At 37.7% G+C, this 26249-nt stretch overlaps 1 protein-coding gene across 1 annotated transcript; it reads right to left on the reverse strand.

Annotated features, from left to right (window-relative positions):
* Positions 1 to 14: 14 nt before the first annotated feature.
* NAA35 (N-alpha-acetyltransferase 35, NatC auxiliary subunit) lies at positions 15 to 26200 on the reverse strand. The gene is made up of 23 exons (XM_083817731.1): positions 26047 to 26200; positions 25347 to 25480; positions 24272 to 24305; positions 21435 to 21549; positions 20289 to 20363; positions 18824 to 18991; positions 18007 to 18073; positions 16381 to 16424; positions 15901 to 15951; positions 14967 to 15050; positions 14025 to 14139; positions 13350 to 13528; positions 12203 to 12262; positions 10931 to 11037; positions 10647 to 10713; positions 9892 to 9990; positions 7453 to 7631; positions 5595 to 5731; positions 4158 to 4225; positions 3778 to 3918; positions 2159 to 2281; positions 975 to 1055; positions 15 to 427 (listed from the first exon to the last, which is right to left on the reverse strand). Exons 2-23 carry the CDS (start codon positions 25468 to 25470, stop codon positions 368 to 370), a joined length of 2178 nt encoding a protein of 725 aa, XP_083673857.1. The 5' UTR covers positions 25471 to 25480; positions 26047 to 26200; the 3' UTR covers positions 15 to 367.
* Positions 26201 to 26249: the final 49 nt, after the last annotated feature.

Consider the following 26249-nt stretch of genomic DNA (forward strand, 5'->3'; position numbering starts at 1 on the left):
ACAGACAATAAGACTACACTGCAGTATTTTTATTCAGCCATGAGTGTTACTAAATCTTTAAAATGCCATTTTTCTGTCAGAGTTCATTCATAAAAATGATTTATGATTAAATCTAATAAAATCAAGTAAGGTACAACATTCTTCAACAATGCAGTTGATTAAAATCAGCTTCACCTGTAAGAACATTATACAAACCACTTTAAAACAGCAATTGTCATTCAGGTCATACAAAGAAGGCAGACTAGAGATATTTCATAAAATAATACTTTTATCCCAGAGATCCTGCTCGGTTGGTACAGCACAAGATACTCCATCTGACAGCCGGTATCTGATTATGCTTCAGGTATCCTAACAATAATCCCATCCTTCAAACAAGCTTCACAACTGGAAAGTATTTATGAGGGGAGAAGTCAAATTCTGGAGGAACCTAGAAGGAAAAGGTTTAAAATTTTACATTGAAGCACTACTGAATTTGTATTCAAAATGAGGTACACCCTGCAGATAGATGAAAACTTTCAAATAGCAGGCGGTTTAAAAAATAATCACAGCTCTTTCCTATCCGGAAAATATCCCAACCCAGTTCTGGATATTCCAGTCACTCTCCAGTGGTCATGGGCGCCAAGTTGTAGAGCGCTGGTGTGCCTTACTTCAGTGTGATCCTTCCCTCTTCCGTGCCCACCACGCAGCAGGAAGCCTGAAGGCCCTCTCCTGAAGCCTGCTACACAAGCTGATGATACGTAGCTACCAATTACTCTCTGCTTTTGAAGACTACCCATACTTGCACAGGTCATCCCACACACGCTTTATCCAATTTTGTTTCAAAGACATTTAAATAGAGAGTTTTATTTATTTAAATAACTACAACAAACTACTTCTAACTATGGCCTCAATCCGCTAAATCAGCTGTAAGAAATCTGTGGTAGCGTTGCATTTATTACTGTACTTCACATTCATTTCAATTGGCATTTTCTTACCTTAGAGTCTTTTTTGTGGCCTCCTGCCAGTAGCTTCATGACCACAATATTGGGTTTAGCAACTTTTAGGATTCGATTGACCTAAACAAAAAACAACAAGAAGTTTTCAAGTGGAAGCATATGACCTCAAAAATAATTCAAGGATAACACTCAAATGTTTACATACTCTAACAATTTTGCAGTCCTCTTCCAGCACCAGTTTATTTCAGATGAGATCAAGGCATTCTAGATGTCCTCTGAATTTCATTAATCCAATTGATATACTTAATTTATTTTAATATTGACTTTTTTATTCAACAGACCATAGAGACCACTGCTTTCCATGGTTAAGTTCAAGGATTGTTAAAATTATGGCAAGTTCTAAGGCACTTGTCCAAATAAAGGTTTAGACAGACTCTTGGTATCTTATCCCATACACTGATCCAAACCTGACGAGGAAGATCAACTTAAGCACCAAGCAGGCTGCTTTTTAATGGAAGTGCTCTGGGCACACTTGAACTACCTCGAACTACTGTTAGCCTCAACTAGCCAGCTCTTGTGTAAGCACCACCAGGAACCAGAGAAGAGGCAGGGATTCCTAAATCCTCAGAAGAACCTAATCCCGTAACTGTTCTTAACCTGCTCGGATGCGACAGAGTAAGTGTCCTTACTTCAAAATACAGTTCACAGACACGTAGTTTTTAGGCTATGAACAAACAGGGAAGAACTCCTACAAGGGTTTACAATTACTGCTGAGAAAACTGCTCCACGAAACAAATGCCAGATTCAAATCCTCTTTCCAGCCTGATGACGCTGAAGCCATTTTTCCCATCTCTCAGGGAAAATGACCAGTTTCCAGGTACGTGAGGCACATGTACGTGTCACCTTCTCGGTAAAAGAGATATGCTCTTTGAATGTGGCCAGAAGGCAGCAAACAAGCATAGATAAATTGCTTCCTATTGTTTAAGATACTCGGCAGGGAGAGGCTTTGGAACAGGGAGCACAACCCAGATTTCATTATCGAATATACTGAAATGAACCACTGCGACACCAGCCTCCTGTCTGCTCCGTAACCAAAACGTTCAGCTTTGCTCATCAGCAGAGTACACGTGAGGCACCCTCGATCTCAAACAAATACTGCTAAAAAACAAACACACTCATTCTGTTATTAGCAACCACTCCTTTTTCCAGTATTTCAGCCTTACCTCATGGTCTGGGTTAGGAATATTCTCAAGAATCATTTTTGCTTGCTGGAAGTGTTTGCTAGCTGCCATGTAGAGATCTGCTGACTGAGGAGGGGGACTGTACTTATTTAAATCAGACATTTCCTAGCATGTTAAAGAAAAATATAAAGACATAGTAAGATCAGTTGCCAAGGAATTTTATTTTTATTACCTTAATTGAAAACAAATTACTGTATTGAAGAAGAAAAATTTATGTCAACTAAATACTTTAAGAATAAGCAGTAAAGTTGAAAACATTAATTTTAAAAGGCAAATATCAAGCAGCAATAAATTATTTAAATATCATTTTGTAGTGCCACAAAATGCAATGAACTACTACTCTGGATAAAATTATCCCCGTTCTGAGCAACTTGACATTCACTTGCTTTTTTAGTCCCATGCAGCAGCAAGTGAAAGTACAGGAAAAAACAGGAGGAAAAAAGAGAACAAATGGATGTAATGTTAATTACTCGAGGCATGTTTATGGCAAGTGATAGACTCACGCTTCATTTTACATAATTTTGATCCCTTAACTCTTTTTTTACTCAGAGATAAAACCTTCTATGACAAGGGAGGAAGCCATGATAGTCTTCATTTTCACAACTGTTCATGACACTAATTCAGAAATTGTGGCTGGCATACAAAATAGTACAGTTTCAGTATGAGACAGACCTTTAGAAACTTAAAAGACTGGCCACCAGAAATCTAAGTTCAACATGAAATGTCCAAATTTCTGTATCTGAGGCAGAATAGCCCCACAAATCAGTAGAATGTAGTTGGTTACTAGGTACAGTGAACACCAAGGTGAATACAAGCCAACAGGGTGATCTTAAGCTCCCTGTTAATGGCACACAATATAACACAGGGAGAAAGACCACAAATTGCATGAGGAGGAAAGGCTAATAGCACAGCCCTGAATCAGGTTATCCAAAGACTAAGAGGATCTGAAAATGTATGGGATCAGGTTATCCAGACAGGTTGGAGATATCCCTGGATTTTTTTCAGACTTGTTAGACAAAGACACAGCTGGTTTGATCTATAATACTACTTCAGGGAGGAGACTGGACAGAACAAGCCTCCACAGATTGCTTCCAACCAGCACTTCTGTGATTTAAAACTGAAATTTAATTTTATCTTTGTTTCATTTTCCTATTTGCTTGCTGCAGTAATAAAAACATTCTGCTAGGTAAAACACAACCAAAAAGTGTGTCAATGGACTTTCAATAAACTTTATTTTCATGCAAACCAACACAAGCATCTCAAACTGCCGAAGATGACCAATTTTTAAGCATCTAACAGTCTGAGTTTACTAAGAATTCAAAACCATGTTTTTCCTTGCATGCAACTAAAGCTAGAAATCCTTGCAATTTTGACTTATAGAAACAGAATGGTTTGTGTTGGAAGGGACCTTAAAGATCATCTAGTTCAAACCCCCCTGCCATGGGCAGGGACACCTTCCACTAGGTGAGGTTGCCCAGGTAAGCCTTAATGTGAACTTCGAGATGTTAAGAGCAATTTTTACAATGACAAAATTGTCTATAGCAGGTAAACAAATGATTTTTATAAAAGAATGAGTGGTGCCACGTTTTAAGATTACTCACTTTAAACTGCAGGTAGTGCACTGGGGGTGGTGTGATAACACTGTTGAACGGAGCAAACCTGTGCTCATATCGCACTTGTTCACTATCCAGCTCAAACTTAGGCTTTCTTACTTTGCCATCCATGTCAAATGCGATCATTGTCTAAAAAGGACAGGACAGAGTACAGTGAAAAGGGTTAGCTTTATGTTGTATTTTGCTGTGAGCAAGGTGGAAGTTATGATTTAGCTATAATTGGAAGGAGGTAATAGTAGTAAATAATTTACTGTATCACATTATTAACTTGAAATTAATTTCCAGTCCCACTAAAAACAGAGGGTATGCAGGTATACTTCTTATTTTAAAAAAATTAAGCCATTGTTCAGCAAGCACATATAAATTACCTTGTACATTCCAGCACACATATTTTGGTATGCTTGACTCATGGTGATCTCTCTACTCAGAGGGCGAACTGCAAATTTCACAAAGATTTTTTTTTTATTCAACATAAGCACACATACGTATATCACATCAAAATATTTCCTTCACGTTTTCTGAAACTGATGTAATCCTCAAATATCATTAAAAATAAAGAAAGAAAACTGAAGCTTAAATATCAGGAACAAATTTTTGCTCGTCTGACCCCTGAATATACGAAACATCACGAGACATACTTAGTAACAACCATCACATGAACAGGATATTGCCTTCAATGGAATAACTCTGTTCAGACTGTCAATGGTATTAGCATGTCACTATATTACATTAAATGATCTAAAATTTACAGTTTGTTGTTTGCTTAATCCATGTATTTTTTAAACATTTAAGACTAGAAGGTTAAAACTTTTTAACTAGAAAGATCCTTACCCTAATAATATTCCTTGATGCTCCCCTTTAGCTTCCATTGTTTAACTGGCCCCAAATTTGGTACCTTTTTAGAAAGCATAAAATTTGGTAGTAATTTTCCAAATTTCTAGAGCAAAGGGAATTTAGTTGAAATGATCTTGAGCTGTTCATATCTAATTGTTTGTTCTCCTTAAGTGGAAGAGAAGGATATATAAACACAAAAAAGAAGGAACAGCAAAGAAGTAGAACTTCTGCATGCTGTTCAGTTCCAAAGTTAATGCTAAGGTAACTCCAATACATCACAATCTTAGTAACCACTTAGGCATGGAAAATCTGTATTAAATGCTATTTAAAGACTGGTTTGAGCTGCCTCTTTAGTAGCATGCTTATCACTCTGACTACAGTAGCAGTTGGCTATGATTTAGGAAAAGAAATTCTCATCGCCTGTTTTCTGACATACATCAGAGAAAGTCTGACTTTTGAATGAGGTTTCTGCATAATATTACTACCACTGAACTGAAATAGGGCAATTCACCATTGTAAAATTAAGAAACATGCTTGAACACATTCTGAAGCCAAAAAGAAATTACAGAAAGACACTGGAAGTTTGGTTTTTGAATCCAGCTACAGAAGCTTGTTAAAAAAACCATACCTTCACAGGAATTATAGACTGTAAAAATGTAGTGTTTTTCAAAGACAATTGCTCTGGTGCTGTTAATTACACCTTAGAGCATCTAAGACATAACACTACTGGTGAAGCTATGAATATAAATGAGTTTGGGATTTTTTTAAAAAAGCAATTCTGAAATAAACAACCGTGGAAAATTCTTATGCAGAGAATGTTCTTAGTTAAAATGCTTTACTTTCAGTCTTCATTAACTTCAGGAATCTTTTCCCACTCACATAAACGTTCACTTGATTAATTTTAAATTTTAGTTCTACATAGCCACAAGAAGAAAAGAAAAAGTCTGAGTTACACTTTACACCTCAGATACCTTTTTTCTTTTTCTTTGTTTTCTTGCTACTACGGCCTTTCTGTTGTTCCTCCATTATTCTCTCTTCTGCCATTTGAGAGCTGTCAGCACGGCTCAGTGTTGACATCAACCAAGCATACAGGAACTCTGATAGATACCTATGGAAGAAACAGTATGTAGCTGTTACATACCACAGTGTAAATCTTAATGCACACATCCCAACTGAGTGCTAAGTCAGCCAAAGAACTAATCACGAGACTACTAGGACATTTAAATCCACCTGTTTTGAAGAAGGTGCACTGCTGAAATCAACCACTTATTCTGTTTTGTTTTATTAAAAAAGACTCCACACAGAGTCTCAAGGTATGCATACATTTACTAAGTGAAGTGAAAGTTTCTTACTGTTTCAAAATCCATATAAGATTATTTTTTCTAGAATTCTTCCTTCCCCCACCATCATTTTAAAAATGCTTGGTTTGCTGTCTAAATGCTATGTCTCTAGTTTTATTATGAGTTACTACTAGTAACTGTTTCAAGCATTAAAAACCCATAAATAATCACCAAAAAAAGCCAATCCCTCAGGAACACTAGATCCACATGCAATTTCTCTTAATATTTAAGAGAAATCTTTAACAATTCTTTAAGAGACATTTCTTAGTGAGCGGCAGTGGATCCAAAAAGTTCGTAACCTGATTTCAAACCAAAAGGAATGGGGAAAAAAAGAGCAGAAATTACAAATCTGGAGCATGTGAAAAAAAAAAAGTTTCATAAGAAGTTGTAACTCAGAAGAAAAATTACTGAGAAATTTGCAGATCTCCTCTCAGACACTTCCTCTATTTTTTTTTCTTTTCTTCACTTACAGTGAGGAGACAAAACAGCTGATGTGATAGCTCTGGTTAAGAATGATTTTATTAAAATGGGGTTGAGGGGGAAATACAGACAGGTAAAATAGTAAGTTGCAGAAAACCTTGTATTACTTATTAAGGTAATACTTAGAGCATATTGCAATCTTCTGGTAAATATCTATAGTGTTACTTCTCCCACTTAATGTTTAATCCACTAATGAAACAATGCAAAACATAATGAGATGCACTGAAGTTCAAGTCATTTAAACCTGTCTCATCACTCAGAAAGAAGGCTGACAGCTTACATGGTAAGAGCTTTTTTTATTGGTAGCTTCATAAAAAACAAACAAACTCAAAAGTACAGAAGTACTTTAAGGTTCAACATCAATTTTTTAATGCTGAACCAAAAAAAATGAACTATTTAAAATCTTCTGATTTGGACCAAGACATCTACTATGAAAAATAATTTAATGTGAATGAAGATGAATGATAATGAGGTAAAGAAAAAAAAAGTATTTTGACTCCATATAGTGTGATCGTTTTGACTCAATGCAGGTACCTCATCAAATATGCTCAAAGAATAAGATGTTTTTACATAGTCACCTTTTAGATGACAGTCACAACTTTAAAACTCTGAAGTTCTTTTTAAAAATGCTAAAGGGATCAATGAGATTACTGATCTTGATAGGACAAAGACAGAAAAGAATAAAGGAAATTGTTTTCCTTCTGCATTCTCTTCTGCCAAAACCAGTGTATTTTTCATCTATTTTCATTCGAAGATACTGTTTTCAAAAGCTAAACAGAGAACCAATTACTATTTCAAGAAAATGTTAAGTACACTAATTATTAAGTCTAGGAAAGACAGCAATAGATTTTCCTTCTCCACTTGTAATTTTATGAATAGGTAACTAAACAGTGTGTTGAGCAAGCCTGAGATTAAAAGTAATAACTGAAGTCCCTATTTTAACTATTTGCAACTAGAACTCAGTGGGAGCAGCCCTCCCCCAAGAACTGTCAATAAGGCATCCTCTTACCAATATATGTAGTAATATTCATGCATACTGTAAAGTTCCAACTCAAAGCCACTCAGAAGATACTGTATCATAATACGAAGGTTATGATATAGGACCCAGGTGCCCAAGCATGCCAAATGTTGCCTTTGTGGTTCCTGCTTCAGTAACATACTATGAAGTGCTGCATCTACTTTTTCTGCCTACCGAAAAAGAAAGCAAAACAAACTACTCAATAACAGACAGGGAAGGAAGAACATATGACTGGAAGAGCATTTGAGTTCTGCCAGAAATAAAATCTTAACAAAATCTGAATACAAATTGGGTCAGCAAAGCTACGCTCCAGATTAAAAACAGAAATGTTTTTCCAAATACTGTCACCTCTATGCTCTAGAACTGTCAGAAATCAGAAAGGTTACTCACATGCCTGTAAGAAAATTCAGCTCAACAGACAAAAAAATGCTCAATACAGTCATACAGGGAAATAAGTTTATCAACCACTAATAACATTACTCCTATTAAAACTTAAAATTTTAAAGTTGTTAACAGTCATGTGAACACTGGACCTCAAAAAACACAAGTGGGTATCTGTTTTGCTATATTGGCAATTATCTGTTTGGTTTTTTTTTACTTTTTTATGTAGCTGCAATGAAAAAGTATATTTCTAAGCTTAGTATGCAAGAAACGCACTGTGGCCTAACACTGAAAGTAAAACATTAGTAAGACCTATGCAGTCTTAAAAAGTAATTGTACAAAAGATATGAAATATTCCACCGTAGGAATATTATCAGTAGTCCTGAACAAATCACCCCATGTTACCTATTACAAAGTGAAAAAACCAGTGCCTCTGAGCTGCAGTACTGCAGCAAACTCTCAAGCAAACCATTTTCAGAGAAGCCGGAACACACAAATTCTCCCCTCCCCCCCAACTTTCTGGGCTGTCCTCCTTACCATGAAGATCCTGGAAAATATTTGCTTATTTCATTACCTCTGACTGCCAAATAAAACATTCCCATCAAGAGGAAATATACCTTTTCCTGTGTTGTTTTTTTTTTTTGTTTTTTTTTTTACCGCCCATTCTGGAGAAATGTTCAAAACAAGCTGAAGCACATATTTTTTAAGAGTTATTATTTCCTTCACATAAACTTCTTAAAACTTAGAAAAATTTAGCAATTTGCATCCTACAGAGCTATAAATCTTAATTTTCAGAAGTGTCTTGCAAATATGTCTCCCAGAATCACGGAACAGCCCAGGTTGGAATGGACCTCCAAAGACCATCAGGTCCAACCTTTCACGGAACAGGGCACTTCTATGAGATTACCCAGCTCCCTATCCAACCTCATCTTGAAAACCTTCAATGATAAAGATTCCATCACATCCCTAGGGAGGTTGTTCCAGTAACTGGTTGATATCATTGTAAAAAAAAATGTTTTCTTATATCAGGATAAAACCTCTCGCAGTGCAGCTTGTACCTTTTGCCACTTGTCTTCCTCCTTTGCTGGTGCGGTAACACATGTATTGTTGTAACTACTTGATCGTGTGGATTTGGGCTCCAGCTATGCTGGTAAGATGGACGTAATGAAGGTACTGAGAACCTATACCTTGTCAGGATTCTTAGTAACCAGCCTCTCAGTCCTGTTCAACAACGGGTCTACTCTAGCAAGGTTTTTGTAGTCCTCAATGCATAGCTGGCCACAATTCCATACACAGTACTCTTCTTTTTTGCTTTTAAGCACAGACAAAAGCTCATTATTTAGCCAGGGTGGTCTCTTGCTCTGCCTTGTTCCTTTCCCTTTGTAGTGAGTGGTCCATTCTTGCAATTCCAGGAGTTTGTTCTTGAATAACTCCCAGCACTTACAAGCTTCTTTGCCCTTCTATGTGCGCTTCCTAGGAAATCCCTCACAGATGGGTGCTAAGCATACTAAAGTTGGCTCTTCTAAAATCTAGGCGTTTGTCCTATTACTGGTCTTCAGTGTGCTCAGCCAGAACCCAAACCCCACACTGTTACAATTGCTGTATCCAAGGCCACCATTAGTTAAGAACTTAACTAAGTCTTCTCAGTTTGCAAGCAGTAAATTTAGCAATTCAGTGTTCCTAGGTGGCATACTGAGGACCTGTAGCAGGAAGCAGTCCTCAATGCATTCCAGGAACCTGATGGACATCCATCTCGCCCATCTCTCCCTGCTTACATCTTGCAGACCAACAGTTTCAAAAAGGACACAAGACCACAAGCAGTGGAGTTGCCACTGGATTGCAGACACAAGAGCAGATTTCCCCAAAGACTACTTATAGGATAAAATTAATCTAAAATAATAATTAAAAAAAAACAGTATCTTTTTGTTCAACAGATCTAACAAACAGTATGAGTTGCTTCTTTTGCATAGAATCTAATACCATATGCTCCATGAGGGTACAAATATACTTAGAACAATAGGTTTGCTGGCCTGCTGTCTGGGATATTACCTCATCCTGGAGGGTGGCAAATTCCTCGAGAATATGACCCAGTTTATCTCTCTGACGAGCTCTATTGTGTCCATGGATTTGAATCAGACTACAGAATGGCTGAAAGAAACAAAGAGTAGTTTTAATTTTTCAGCACAACTTTGAGACTGCTATTGGGAGGAATACTGTGATGTCTGCTTGGGCGTGTTTTAAACGTGTATTAGGAGGTGGGTTCCTTTAGGTTCCCTGGGGAATGCAAGCTCTGTGGAGCAATGCAAGTGTCTATTTCTCTGTACGTAAGTCAACATGAGATTGAAGGAACATCCCTGAGGAGTCTGATCAGAACAGACCGCTCGTGGGAAGAGAGAAATTACTTAAATCTATTTTCTGATCTTTTCATTGTGCTGCGTTGTAGCAATAAATACAGAACCTTTTCAAACATTTTTTTTTTATTTTTCAAATAGAAGAGAAGGTAAAAAGTATTTTTTACTCTAGTGCTATGCATTTGTTTTGTGGTAGTGGGTGTGGATTTCTAATAATGTGAAGTGTTAGTCAAAATGTTAGTGAAAAACCTGGAAGAACAATACAGGCAAAAAACAGCCATAGTTATTATACCAGCTTTCTAAAAGCGTATTCATTTTCAAGATGGCAAAGTTTTGCAATTTTGCCTTCACATCAGGAATCTGTAAGAAACGGTTTCACTTTCAACACTAGGAAATCTTGGTAAGAAGTACTCATATATGCATTTATTTACTGTAATTGGAATGAACGCTTACCCGGACACAATGTGTCACAAACGAATCAATGTAGTCCTTAGCCTGGTGATTATTATAAAGACAACACCTAGAAGGGAAATACCAATATGCATACATATTAATATAAATGTTACCCATCTACATAGCACAAAATTCAAGAAGAAACATGAAGGCAGCAACAGTAATTAACTTCTTCATGAATAAGCACAAGTAAGTACAAAGTGTGCACGTTCTTCATATGTCCGCAGAAATATTTTTTTTATCATATATGTAAACACATGCAAGTCAATTCAAGATCCACTTACTTTGGAGAAAGTACTGGAGGACTGACAAAAGACCTTAAAGCATCTTTTACCATGTCTTGCATGAGGTGAGTACCAAACACCTTCTTGTTATCTACCAGAAATGTTGTCTGAAAGTAAAAATGTGTTTTTAGAAACATTCTTTAAGTTAAAAGTAATGCTTCAGAAATTACTAATAGGAAGCTGTTATGGTACCTAAATTGTATCAAAAACTTGCAAGATTGCTTTAAAAATTAAAATAATTTGTCTAGGTACAAGGTGACGGTCTCAGAAATAAAGGTATACTGAGATCAGTCACTTATGTGGTTAATCCCTTAATACAAATATAGCTCTGTAAGGTGCATAAGAAAACTGATTTTTTCTTGGACTTCAAAGACAATTGATCAGACAGATGTTTCTTTCTGAAGATTAACAGAAACTAGGCTATGCAGTTTCCCTGGAGGCAGAAAAGGCAAATCTGAAAAGAAATAGGCCTAATGCAGATTTTTCTCTATCCTATAGATACTACTGCTTTCATTGGTTATGTTTGCTGCTCATTCCACTTTTCTCCATGAGTGTGCACTGTCCCTTTCTTACATGGTTTACCAGCAGCTGAAGAAAAAGCTCTGCTGCCAGGTACCCACAGGGACTGCACAAAGACGTGTAGTAGAAAGTCAGAACACACACACACTATGAAAACGTTTTACTTGCCAATAGTTATTTTCCATCAGATGTATTCATGGCTTAATCAGGATCAAAGGGGATGTGATGTTCAGGGACACCCTATTTGAATCAAAATCTCTCATAAGGAAGTATATTTTACTCTGAGTTAAGGAATATATAATATACTCTCAAGGCAAGTGAAACAGTGAGAAAAAAAAATAGAAGCCTGTTGTGCCCTAACCATCAGTTACTCTTGTAGGAATATAAGCAGTCTATATATGAAATTCGGTCACAACAGGGAGACTGAATACAAACACCAGTCCCAGATTAAGGCAGTCTGTACAGAACAGTATAAAAATGCTTGTACAGTTTTAAGGTAGAGAAAAAAAGTTCAACAGTGTGCTCTAATTAGCATGTACTAACATGGTCTAAACATTATTTTAATGTGTTTAAAAAAATGACATCAGAACATAAACTCCATTTATCTGATACTTAAGTACCTAGAGAAAATGTTTACAACTTGTATATTATTAAGTGATATGTAAATAATTTAAATATTTAAAATAAGAAGATGAATCTGTATTTGTCATGAAATTTTAAGTACTTTACTCAACAACATAGATTAGGACTTGCCTGTAACAGAGATCTTGAAAGAACACATGGTGACTGCTCACTAAATTCACAGAAAAAATCCTAGTTATATTTAGGAAAAAAAAAGACAAGTCAGTTTAATATCCAACTTTTTTATCTATCTATATACAGATATATAGAGTTGCATTTTATGTACACATTGCACACGCACACATAAACACAGTTGTGTAAATACACCTATATATATATACACACACAAACACAGACATGCACATAACATAGCTTATACAAATTGTAAGAAAATAAGTATGAATAATTTGAACAAAACAGAAGATATAAGCTAAAATCTATTTCTTCTGTAATTATCCATTATTGAACAGAACAAAAGGTTTTGACTTTTCTTTTTCAGATGCAACAATTAAATGGTTAATATTACAGAAAAAGAGATACTGTGAAACAGCTCAGGTCTCAGCAACATTGAACCAGGTATGTAACAAAACTGCAAAGTTTAATTGGCAGCAGGTATTTCACGCAAATACTGTTTTAGTATATCCTGTAACAGATTACAGGAAGACAAAAGATTTTTGCTTGGTCTTTGAACTACACCTGACATAACTGTTGCTCTTTTGTCAGTCAGCAAATTGTGTTAGAAAGTATCTGAAGCATTTAAATCACTTATAATAAATGCAGGCAGTAACTGAGAGCAGCATCTCTATTCAGGGAAAAACACAGGCAGATGCTTAGCTTTATGTCTATCCAAGGAATTACATGCTTAAATGCAAATGTTTGAAGTGCTCTCTTGTGTTACAGGCACATATGCAGAATAAGGAATACAGTAAGGAATGGTGTCCTGCTATTGCAGATACAGCTCTTCAGCCAAAGAAATAAGAACCAGATAGAAATTAATGTGCTTATGTTCTGTCTTTGCCATGCATTATTACTTAACAGGTAATGGGAAAACGGGAAGTTTGAGTGAAAAGGTCTTTGAAAAAAAAGATGACGATGAAGTATCATGAAAGAGAGTAGGTTCTAAAATGGTACACAGCAATACAAAATACCGAAAGATTTATTGATACAGCACAGTTTTTTCTGCGGTGAGCAACAGCACTGTATATATGGAATGATTTTTTTCAAAAGTCATACTGTAAGATCTTATGTTTGGCTATAAATACAAAATATTAATGCTTACCAGTATACAGTGCAAATTAGTTAAGTTGACCACTTCACATACAGTTTTTATTCGGTCTATTAGTTTGGAAAAATAATTGACCATTTCTTCCCTTTTAATTATTTTTGCATATCGAGGGAAAGTTGGAGGCAGCAATCTCTGGTTAACAAGGGGTTCAAAGCCCATCATAATAGGATGATCTAAGAAAGGGGAAGAGAGAAAGAGAAAAGCTGCACATAAACCGTGTTTTCAGAACTCACTTTGAAGTGTAATACAAATGTTTCCACTAGCAAAAATTAACTTTTTTAACTGATGGCTAATTTCTGGTGACACAAACTCCCCAGCTGAGATAATGATTACTATTAAAGAAAAAAAAACTCAACGCCTTAGCAATTACCCACAAAGAAAGCGAGGTGGTGTTTCTTATCTTGAAATAGCATATGCACTAATTTGGAGTGCAATACACTTTACCAAAAGCTCACATGGTCTCTGGCTTTGACATGATAATATTACTTTCAAAAGAACCAACTTTTAGAGAAATAAAATTGAGATAAAAATGCAGATCTATAACAGCTTGTATAACAAGTATTATTAGTCCAAGATAAGCAGTGATTTTTTTTAAATATACTTCAATATTTGAGTTTATTAAGGCAACATATTTAAGAAATGAATGAAATTATAAAATTTGATACTTACCTCCTTTAGTGGTATCGTTCTGTGCCTGGATACCATGATGTAATGAATTGTGGATGGCAGAAAGCAAGTCAGCTGCCTGAGTCATCAGTTTCTGAGCTTCTGCAACTGCACTTGTCTGAAAGGCAGAGAACAGTTATTAGCACTTCCAGTGAACGTATAAAAAGTTTAAGACCTCCATAAGAGCTAACAGAAGCTGAACAAGATCCATAACTCCGCATAATATTCACCTATTATATCCACAATTCTACTACAATAATAAGCTGCTACACAGACCTAAATCAATTCAAAGTAGACTGTGAAGTTAACTTATACGGTAATCAGACTCTAAGATGACCTGGTTTTGCACATATCATTAACTCATAGCAATTAATACAGAGAATTTGCTTGTAGATCAGAGTAGATCAGTTCCACATCACAGTTTTATTTCCATTCTACAAATGGTTAGAGTGTAATTCTTCTGAACTACTCAATCCCTTTTTCTTGAACATTGATGTCTATCGATTACATTTGGACCTGACAATTTAATAAAGGTCTTTTAAACTGTCCTGTAGGCAGCTAGATATAAACTCAATACCCACATGGATGGAAAAGCTAATGATTCTCTAGAGATGGACACAATACAGCCCAGTGTCAGGTAACTGACAAAGAGACAGGACTTGAGAAAGAAAAGTTTTTCTTGTGAGTGTGAAAAGAGCGATCCCAAACCTGTAAATGTTTTCTTTATGTGTTCTAGAAGTGACATTGTCTCTCTGTACAAGGTCATACTAACATCAGTTACTGCCCATTCACACGTTTTCGTAAGAACTGAACAGAAACTGACAATAGCTACTATAAGGCCTTCCCCAACCCTGCACATGCAGCAACATCAACTCAGGTTCACAGAGTATTTTTTCTGCTTTAGAGAAAGAATTATAATAAAAACACATAAAAAAACAAACGTACCTCTTTTTTGGTAAATGCTATTAGAACAGTCAGTAGTACCCGGGTAAACTTTACTCTGCTGAACACAGCTAAACATTGTTGATGCTGTAATTAAAAAAATGCTTCAAATTACTAAGCAATACACTCAATTAACATTAAATCCTGAAACTTATTAAAATATCTTCCATAAACCTATAACATTATGCTCCCAAGTCTTAAAAACAGGTTATCTACTTTCCTGAAGAAGTGTTACAGAATTTATACAAGAAATCTGTGCTGCTGCCAGAAAAGCACTAACAAAAAAAAAAAAAGCACTAACAAAAAATACAAAGATGCTTTCAGTAAAGTATAACCACTAGCTGACTCCTATGCAAATGCCATTCAAATTTCAGCTTAGGTGAACAGTCACAAGCTATTAAAAGAAACTGACTTTTTCTCTTTTTTTTTTTTTTCCTGAAAATCCACATTACAGGTTATTTCTGAATAAATTAGGTTACTGGGAAAGAAAAACCATACCCTTCCATATGAACTACATCAAATACACTAATCATCACTCGTTTTGGAAGGAGTTACACTGCTTCCATCTTCTCTTCCTAGTTTCTCCCTTGACAGGGAAGCTGACAGCAGCAGTAAACGCTGTTGGAAGGAACTGAGGGAAGAAGGTAGAGGACTGATAATCTACTTTGCTAATTATCTTTTCTTGAGAGATGGATAAATAAATGGCAGCATTGCAGCAGCATCACTATTCTCCCAGCAGTATCAATCAAGAAGCTTTTCAGAGCTTAAAATCCAACCTACTAGGATGGGCTATGCTCAGGGCCACGTTTAGAGAAGCTCAGATATGCGAGCAGTAGCAACACTGGTGACACACACTTCTCACAAGTTGAAATACTGATTTAAGTTAACAACATACTAATTTGTGAAATCAGGAAGAAAAAAGTAACTAATTCATTACTTCAAGTTCAACTTCAGGATCTCTCTCTTCTCCTTGTCGACTTCGAGTGCTCTAAAAGGTAAAGGAATTTGAAATAATTTATTGAAAATTGCAAAGGGAAGCTGCTGAAAAAAACACCTTTATACTCTCTAGAACATCCATCTGTTAAACAGCCCTAAAAAACAATTCTCAAGTTCAAAATTTCGTAATATATAATCTACGTTCTTAAGTCATCCAGAACACTCGTACAGTAATTATACCGACCACGGTCTACTTTGCAAATAGTCAATTTCCACTTTTTATGGAAATTTTAAGAACATTTTATATAGTAGACTTTGACAAAGGAAGATTGAATTCTTCAATGTCACACAGTATACCTACATAAGAGCCAGAAGAATATCAACACCCACAATCAACATTTATAGACAGACTTCTCCCTCTCCCAAACCTACATTAAGCACCCCTTAAGTATAATCAGCAAGGCAAGCATAAGAGAAATACCTTCACTCGTCTTTGCATGTCATCTTCTACATCTTTTAGCATACCTGTAAAAGTGACAATACAGCTAAAAGCTGAGAAGCATTCCTAGGTACACCTACACCACTTAAAGCAAGAAAACTGTATGGAGAAGGCAAGTTTTGAAGTGCTTTAAACACGTATTAGCCAAATACTAGGAAAAAAAAATCATGCGGGATGACAGGATGTCACAGAATCACAGAATCATCTAGGTTGGAAGAGACCTCCAAGATCACCTAGTCCAACCTCTGACCTAACACTAACAAGTCCTCCACTAAACCATGTCACTAAGCTCAACATCCAAACGTCTCTTAAAGACCTCCAGGGATGGTGACTCAATCACTTCCCTGGGCAGCCTATTCCAATGCCTAACAACCCTTTCAGTAAAGAAGTTCTTCCTAATATCCAACCTAAACCTCCCCTGGCACAACTTTAGCCCATTCCCCCTCGTCCTGTCACCAGGCACGTGGGAGAACAGACCAACCCCCACCTCGCTACAGCCTCCTTTAAGGTACCTGTAGAGAGCGATAAGGTCGCCCCTGAGCCTCCTCTTCTCCAGGCTAAACAACCCCAGCTCCCTCAGCCGCTCCTCGTAAGACTTGTTCTCCAGACCCCTCACCAGCTTCGTTGCCCTTCTCTGGACTCTCTCGAGCACCTCCATGTCCTTCTTGTAGTGAGGGGCCCAAAACTGAACACAGTACTCAAGGAGCAGCCTCACCAGAGCCGAGTACAGGGGCACAATCACTTCCCTAGACCTGCTGGCCACACTGTTTCTTATGCAAGCCAGGATGCTGTTGGCCTTCTTGGCCACCTGAGCACACTGCTGGCTCATATTCAGCCGACTATCAACCAATACTCCCAGGTCCTTCTCCACCAGGCAGCTTTCCAGCCACTCATCTCCCAGCCTGTAGCTCTGCTTGGGGTTGTTGCGCCCCAGATGCAGGACCCGGCACTTGGCCTTCTTGAACTTCATACAGTTGACCTCAGCCCATCGGTCCAGCCTATCCGGATCCTCCTGCAGAGCCTTCCTACCCTCGAGCAGATCGACACACGCACCTAATTTGGTGTCGTCTTGCAACAACAGACAAATCAGAGTATACCCAAAGTTAAAGTGTTCCACAAATCTTCTAATATTAAACTAGTTCAAGTCTCTATGAATAACACTGCATAGAAAAGACTAACGTAAATATCTGTGTATACACTAATAACATATGTTATTATAGCTTTAGAACTACTTTTTCCTCAAAAGCACTCCATGTAGATCACAATAAATAGCAAAGTAGAGAAGCAGAATTCAAGAAGAACACTTAGGTGTGATTTGTATCTATCTCAGTCCTGGATGATCCCATGCTTAGCCACTTGGCTGGCATGTATTAAAGCACCTCTCCTGTTTTTCAGGCATTTAACAAATAAATAGCTGAAACTTTTCTTCAAGAAAAAAAAATATGGTTGGCCATATTTGCTTGGTTTTTACCAAGCCACTGGTTTTCACAGAACTAGAAAAAAATAACAACTGAGATTCCTGCTGATTCATTAAATTCAGTTGAAAGTAACCAGCTTGCTCAGACAAGACAGACTAATGGAAAGATAAACAGAAAGCAGAAGCTGTACCTGTAACTCTAAGATCTGTCACACTGTTGGCCATTTTAAATCCATAAGTCATTGATTGAAAATCTTCCTAAAAAAAATTGCAGAAGCATGAAGTAGTGAAATATAAATAAAAACTACAAAAAACTTAAAACTGTTAGCAGCATAAAATAAATAAATAAATAAAAAAACCATAAAATAGAAGTTCGGTTTTATTCTAAGCAATGGAATACAACCTTGGTTAGGGTGCTTTTCCTGCTCAAATCCAGCTTGGGAAAACCATTTTCTGCATAAACCCTTAATACCAGTATGCCTTCATAATTCTTACCAATTGTCATCCTCTCAAAACATTTCAAGAACGATGGATGCACAGTACTATTCAACCAATTTTAGATCTAGTCAGTAAGAAGTACTTGTCCAAGTTCAGAAAACATCAAGGTTTTCTCCGGTACAAGGGCACAGAAAACCAGGTTCTCGTTCCACTGATATATATACATTTCAAATAGACAGACGTGGTTATCTGAAGTAGAAAAATCAAAAACTAAACAGAATGAAAACCACAAGTAAATGTGATTTCAAATGGTTAGCCACAAAATTTGCATTATTTCCTGAATAAAATATTTATGTGCCTCAATATTCAAGCAAAATATAGGAAACATCTCCATTGAAGAAAAATGCATTTTAAAAAGATCAGGTCTAACACCTTCAGGAGGATGAAGTGCTGCTCCTATGGTACCCACCAATCAAACAGGAATAAATTTCTCTAAAATGCTCTTTCATTTGTGTTAAGGAGTCTACATACAGTGTAGCACACTTACCCATAAGATATACTGAAACGTACCTCCTCAAAAACAGCTGCTTTGTTAACTTTTTCTCTGGCAATATCACAGATTTTTAGGATCCCCAGAGCAAAAGCCTTCATAGCAGGATCTTCTATGAAGTCCGGATTATGAATGTAAAGGCAAGTGAATACTGTCTGTGCCAAGGAATGTCCCTCTAACCATGTTATCTAGGGAAAAGAAAATTAAGTGTTTTATTCATGACAGCCAAGTCCTCATTTTTATATCCCCATTCTTTTTGCATCTCACTCTGTGCTTCAGCAAGTAAGAAAGTCCATATCCTCTTAACTTTCCATCTAGCAAAAAGGGTTGGAGAAGGACTCTTAACCTGCCCATCTGCTGTCTGTGAAAGGCAGTAAGTTAATTAACCATAAGCACTATCAAATTGCAGTGTGGGGTAAACCTCTTCTACAGAGTTCAACTCTGCTCTCTAACTGTAGCTTACACATGACAAAGTTAAGAGACCATCAGACTTATAAATTTACTCTATACAAATACAGAACAAAAAAAAGTTTCCTCTATTCAAATACAGAACAAAAAATTAAAGTAGCTATGAAACAATTCAGCAATATTCTGCATGTCCTCTACAACTCACAGCTTCTTTTCACAAACCAATTTCTCTACTTTCATGGTTTAAACTAAAGGGAAAAAGCTTTGGTAATTTAAAATATTATTTCTATCATGCAATACAGTAGGATCAGATTTCTAACATGACCATAGTTCCTTAAAAGTTCAGCAGTTCACCAGTATTTCAAGGGGCTGGAAAAAAGGAATAATGTTACACCACATCAAATATACAGTGACCTTTCTATGGTTTGTTGTGAATAAACTAAACAAAATTGAACTGTTGCTTTAAAAAAAATGAAGTAGTTTTACTGACATAATTTTAAAGAGTATCTTAAAGTATTTTGTATCATCTACTGAGCAAATGAAAAGATACATATAGGAAGAATAGTCACAATTATCATATGTGAAAATATGTAGAAATGTGTGATAATTCACATAATTCCTTTCTAAATGGAATTAGATATTTTCTTTCCATTCCTCAAAACGCCAATGAAAGCTCAAAGTCAATGCTGACTGTACAAAGATGAGCAACAGGCTGCTGTACACTACTGAGTATCACTTGTCATACAGACAAACCCTGACAGACAGCAGGCAGATATACACATGAAAAAACTATCATTATAGAACCTTTTCACATTATTTAAAATATTATCAGTTCTCTTCCATAATGATTTCTAGGAATTAAAAAACAAGCAAACAAACAGAAACATAAAATCAAAGTTATGGCCTGGTATACGCCAGTGCAAATGTATCAATGGAAATCAAAACACAAAGTACATATTTTCTGCTTAGTGGATCCTTGTCCTCAAGTTCTTTTTTTTTTTTCTTTTTTAAATCTGGATTGGGGGATTACATTTGGAAAGCAAGAACATTTAACACTAAGAGCGGAGAAATCCTCACCAAACAACAAAAGCATGTATCCATTATTCCTATCAGCTCAGGTGAAGTGAGATCCTTTATTTTAATGGTGCCATCCTTAAAAAACAAAGAAACAAACAAATTTTAGGAATTTGGAAGACCACAGACAAAATGCGACTTATTATTGGTACAGCCAAAAAAGAAATTACAATTTGGTTAAGATTTCAGAACACTAGCATATGATAAGCTTCACAATGCCTCAAAAATTCTGGAAAAGTTTACTTTCTATCATCGTGTTGAACATCGACCAACAGAGAGCTTTTCAAAGAACAGTATAAAATAAAAATTCTGATTTATGAGTTGCCAATAACAGTTTAAAACCAAGTAACTGGCAACACTCAAAATCACAAAATAGTATGTGTAGCCACAGTAACAACTGAACAAGGAATAATATGTACGACCTATGAAGGCTGCTTTTTACACTGCAGATACTTGTATGTAGTTTTACTGCTTTGAGGGTCAGGAACGGAAGCAGCAACCCTATTTCTTTGATTTTATTTGTTCAGTGTGTGCACATCTGAATCAAGAATTAGATGGCTGTTATTTTACTGGGGCTTCTCTTTCAGTCTGTTCAAAGTATTATGGCAAATTTTTTTTTCCTCTCTGAGTCCATTAGTTTTTCCAAAGTAATAGACAGTCTTTCAGCCTAGCTTCAATCAGTTTTGACTATTCAGAAGTTAATTACCACTGTGAATGTCGTTAAATTTGCCAGCTTCTTTTCGGTGCTAATGAACTGATAGTCACAAAGCGTTAATTTACAGCTTTTGTAGAGAAGCTGGTTTCCTTTCATCTGGAAGATGGACTAACCAATTTATCTTCATATAAAAGACATGTTTTAGGGAAGCACGGGATGACTTGCCAAACTGTTTCTGAAATGTATTTATTTGAGGTATTAATACTTAACAGTTTTACAGTACTTTTCAACTTAAAGAGTTACTATCATTGTGGTAATGTAAATAGCAAAAAAGGCAAGCACCACAAGCTACTTATCCAAAATAAAGAGAAAAGTCAATTTATGTAAAGAGTGAAAACATACATGAAGTTGACTTATGTTTAACTGCAATTTGGTTAAGCTATACCATACTTCTACAGCCAGTGAAAAGGCATAAACAGAAAATTCCCACAAACCTTAATAGCTTGCTCAAAGTTAAGAACCTTTCTGTTAACTTGGTTTCCAATCATACCAGCATCCATCTTGGGATCCATCATTTCAATGGCAGACATGGCTTCAAAAAGACCAAAACTAAAGAGACAAAAATGATCCAAGTTTAATTACCTTATACAAAATGGTCTTCACAAACCAGCGTAAAAGAACATATAATGACAATCCTCTTAAATACATTGCGTTCTGACTGATGACAAGAACCTATAAGAGGAACTGCAGCCATGGGAGAGATTTGCACTGTATCAGGGGAAAAGTGCGAAGAAGGAGGAGCAGCGGAGAGGAACTGGTACGGACTGACTGCAGCACCCATTCCTCATCCCTCTGTACCACTTCAGGGTAGGGAAGGAGAGGTAGAGTAGTTGGGAATGAAGGAGTGAAGTTGAGCCTGGTAAAGAGGGGGAGGAAAGTTGTTGGTTTAATATTTAACTTTTTATTTCACACTACCTGAATGAGTAAATACATTTTAATTGGCAGTAAATTAATTTTCACTGAGAGGGTGGTTGGGCACTGAAACAGGCTCCCAAGGGCAGTGGTAATGGCTCCAAGCCTGTCAGAGTTCAAGAAGTGTTTGGACACCACTCTCAGACACATGGTCTGATTTTTGGGTGGAGCCAGGAGTTGGACTCAATGATCCTTGTGGGTCCCTTCCAACTCAGGATATTTGATTCTATTATCAATCTTGAGAGGGCATGGTTTTCAGAAATTTAAGGATTGTTCAAGAAGTATGTAAGAAAAGAGATGCTTAGCAAAAAACACTTAGTTTTTATTTTAAGCCAAAGAACACTACTTAACCAAATATCACACTAAATCCATGCACACGTTTCTATACACCCCATACAGACATATCACCTTTTTAAAAAATACATAAAATGATAAAATGATGTTAAGTTAAACAGATGTTCTTTATTATGTTACATCCAAAACCCTAAGTAAGGCATATCATAGAATGGCTTGGGTTGGAAGGGGCCTTAAAGATCATCTAATTCCAATCCCTCTGCCATGGGCAGGGGCACCTTCCACTAGATGTGATTGCTCGAAGCCCCATCCAACGTGGCTTTGAACACTTCCAGGGATGGGGCACTCACAGCTTCTCCATTCCAGTGCCTCACCTTCCTCATTGTAAAGAACTTCTTCCTACTATCTAATCTAAATCTACCCTATTCTAGTTTAGCACCCTTCCTCCTAGACTGCCCATGTAAAAAGTTGCTCTCCATTTTTTATAAACCCCCCTTTAAGCATTGAAAGGCTACAATGAGGTCTCCCCAGACCCTTCTCTTCTCCGGGCTGAACATCCCCAGCTCTCAGCCTTTCTTCATAGTTGAGGTGCTCCAGCCCTCTGATTATCTTTGTAGCCCTCCTCTGGACCAGCTCGAACAGGTCCACGTCTTTCTTGTGCTGGGGGCCCCAGATTTGGATGCAGCACTCCAAGTGAGACCTTACAAGTGAGAGCAGAGAGGGACAATCAGCTCCCTCAACCTGCTGGCCACACCTCTTTTGATGCAGCTCAGGAGGCAGCTGGCTTTCTGGGCTGCAAGCTCACACTGCTGGCTCATGTTGAACATTTTGTCCACCAGAACCCCCAAATCCTTCTCCACAGGGCTGCTCTCACAGGGCTGTTCTTCTCCCAGTCTGTGCTCATGTCATGATTGCCCCAACCCAGGTGCAGCACCTTGCACTTGGACTTGTGGAACCTCATTAGGTTCATGTGGGCCCACTTCTCAAGCTTGAATATATATATCCCCCACGAATTAATGGCATTACACATGATATAAACAGTAATATACTTTGAATATACTAGCTTTGTTTCAAATGGGCATTATAAGAAAACTGACACCAAAAATGAACCAAGCAGAAGAACTCCAGCACGTGACAATGTATCTCTTGTAGTCAGCAAGTTCATAAAAGCTTGCTTAAGAGATACACGCAATGAAAGACAGGCCTACAACAACAGGATATAGTGCCTCACTTTTTGTACACTGATATCCAGTGGATTTGCTGAAGAAGCCTTTCTTAAATAAAAAAAGGTTACTGCATGGTGGATGTCCTAATTCTGAGAGGCACTTGTGTATAGAATTATACCATGAAAATGTACTTTGATTCTACTGAGTAACTTTGTGACATCCTTGAACACAATTTTAAGAAATTATATAGCGTGTTTCTGTCTTCTAAGCTATTAGTCTTAAGTGGGCAGTTCTTTCCTTCTGCAAGTGAACAGACTTACACAGTTAAATAATTTACATTTTCTTCAAAATGTTTTAATCTCAATTAATTCTTAAAAAAATAAAAACATTAAGATCTTAGCACATGCTTTTTGTTTAAGTGTATTTTTTCTTAGTCTGTAGAGTTCTCAGTTTCCAATTTGGCATTACGTTTTAGAATTACTCTAAAGCACATCTATCTAAAACTTGCTAGTGACAATTGAGGTAACTGAATTTAAAAACTCTAAACCTTTCTGGTCTTTTTGTGTAAAAGCATGTCCATATAAAATAGGTCAGTAGGTTCACCACTTTCAGCATCACTGATGATAACAAGTTCCATAAACCTCTAATGTTCGCACTGAATCTATTAAAAGAAAAAGTAATGCTATACTGGCACTATGGGAAACGTTCAGCCTTCATATAGATGCATCACATACATACCAATGAGGATGAATGGGTATTCTGAATATTTCAACTACTTTAGTTAAATAAAAATCAAAAGAAACTTAGCTCATACTGCATGACTTCCTCATTAGTAAGTATTAAAGCATTTGCACTAATTCTATGAAAAAAAAACAAAACTATCCTAAAGGCATACTTACAGCTTGTCATGAAGCAGTTCTCCTAACTTCAGTTCTACAAAGAAACAGAACATGATAAATAATTAAAATCATCCTTCCAACAGAACTTGTCCAGGAGAGTTGTATTACTTAAAAATGGTATTACGCTACAAGAGAAACTTTTGGGAAGCAGGCATTTCTACCCTACCTTTATTTGCTTTTACTTAGAAAGCACTTTTAAAACTGAAAGGCTAGAAAAACAGCCCTTCATATTCCCTAATTCTTCGCTGCTATCCTAGCGCTTGAAGGGGTTTAAAATTACCCAACAGTAGCATTTGAATAGCCTGAAACACGGGACATCACTTTTCCGTGCTCCTTTATGAAGATGTCTAATTTTTCCAGAGAAGGTATTTACGGAAATGCTTACTTTTTCTCATTATTTTTAACAAAGCCTTTAGATGTGTTCGATAAGCAAACGAAGTACAGATCACCAATAAAAGGGAATTATTTCAAAGTATAAGGAAATTGTGTCTATCGTTGTGTAACTTCGTTGTGCGGTAAGCTGAAGTTTTACATTTTTTCCTTAACATCATCATAAAATCAATTAAAAAAACTTGCTGTCATAGTAAACTAATAGCTAATAACCATAAAGGTGGTCATTTAAATGAAACCAATTGTTTCCCTGCGAGTGGGACGTATTGCATCTCCTCTGAAAGTCACCCTTATTTCAAAGATGAAAAATGAAGCACTGACCAATTAAATGAAAAAAAAATCATCAGATGCTGCAGATTCAAAAATGTACAGAAAAAAATGTTGATTCTGCATGGATGAGAGGGCTTTCCACTTAGCATGAGACAGGAAAAACTCTTTGCAAAGAAAAAAAAATCAGATGCAAAAATGCATACGATAACAACAGAAAAAACATGACTAGAGAAGATATTTATGTAATCTGAAAGAAGCTAGGCAAGGTTCTTCTGATATTTCTAGCCTTGCAGTACATCAAACACAGGGAACCATAGCATCAGTGTGGTCCACTCATCTGGATCTTGAACGCGGGTCAAACTACTAAACCAAAAAATTATTCTCAGTTCTCCAAGGGTTTAAGTTTAAAACTCACCTCTACAGGCTTCTTCAAAGTCCTGGGTTATATCTATCCAGCTTGTATTACTCTTTTCCATCTTGTCAGGCATACCGAGCTCCCATCCCGAATCGTCATCTTCGACTGAAGCCTTCATAACCATGGTGCTGCACCTTTAAACCCACATCGGACACACGACACGTTACGCACAAATTACAGAAAGCGCTTCAACGGAACGTGTTTTTTTTTTTTTTTCCCTGCAATATCAGGGGAAACGGGAAAACAGACTAATCTGGTTTCATTCGAACAGCTACTACTACGTAAAAGACTGAAAAAATTACTCGTACAGTTCTTTTCTAGAGGATGCGTTGTTACCCACAGCTTCCCTACCACTAGCTTATAGGCTATGACGGAAAACCCCTTCCACAGCCTCGCCGGCGGCCCGCTACGTGCCGCCTCGGCCCCCCCGCCGGAGGCCTCCGCGGCGGCAGGAGGCACCCGCGGCGCCGGCACCGAAGGGGCGGCGGGGCCGGGGGCGCCGGGGCAGCCGCTGGGGACGGCCGTTGGGGGCAGCGCCTCGCCCGCTGCCGGGCGCCGCAACGGCCGCGCTGGGCCCGGGGGACGCCCGCACAGGACCGCCGGTGCCGCGCCTCGCCCGGTACCGCCCCCCTGCCCCCAGACACCCGCCCCGGGCCCCTCCGCGGAGCGTGAGGCGCCCCCCGCGGCCCCCGGCCCTCACCCGCCGCGCACAAGGAGCGCCCCTCGGCCGCCGCCGCCACACACGGAGATCGGAGTCGCCCTCGGTGCGCATGCGCTGTAGCGCCGCCGCGCACCCTCGTCTGCGCGTGCGCGCACCGCCGCTACCGGCTGATGGGCGGGGGGGGGGTCGGCGGCGGCCTGTGGAGGGCCCGGGTGGGAAGGGAAGGGAAGGGAAGGGAAGGG

The sequence above is a fragment of the Anser anser genome (genome assembly GCF_964211835.1).
Source record: "Anser anser genome assembly, chromosome: Z".
In the NCBI taxonomy this organism is placed as follows: domain Eukaryota; kingdom Metazoa; phylum Chordata; class Aves; order Anseriformes; family Anatidae; genus Anser; species Anser anser.

Excerpts from the sequence above, each read along its gene's own strand:
- NAA35 (XM_083817731.1), bottom strand. The coding sequence starts at position 25,470 with ATGGTTATGAAGGCTTCAGTCGAAGATGACGATTCGGGATGGGAGCTC. Across the intron at positions 20,364-21,434 it reads ACTTTGAGCAAGCTATTAAG|GATGGCACCATTAAAATAAA; the intron begins GTTTGTGGGAAT and ends TTGTTTTTTAAG. Across the intron at positions 15,051-15,900 it reads ATCCTGAAGTTGAACTTGAA|CATCAACAATGTTTAGCTGT; the intron begins GTAATGAATTAG and ends TTTTAATTACAG.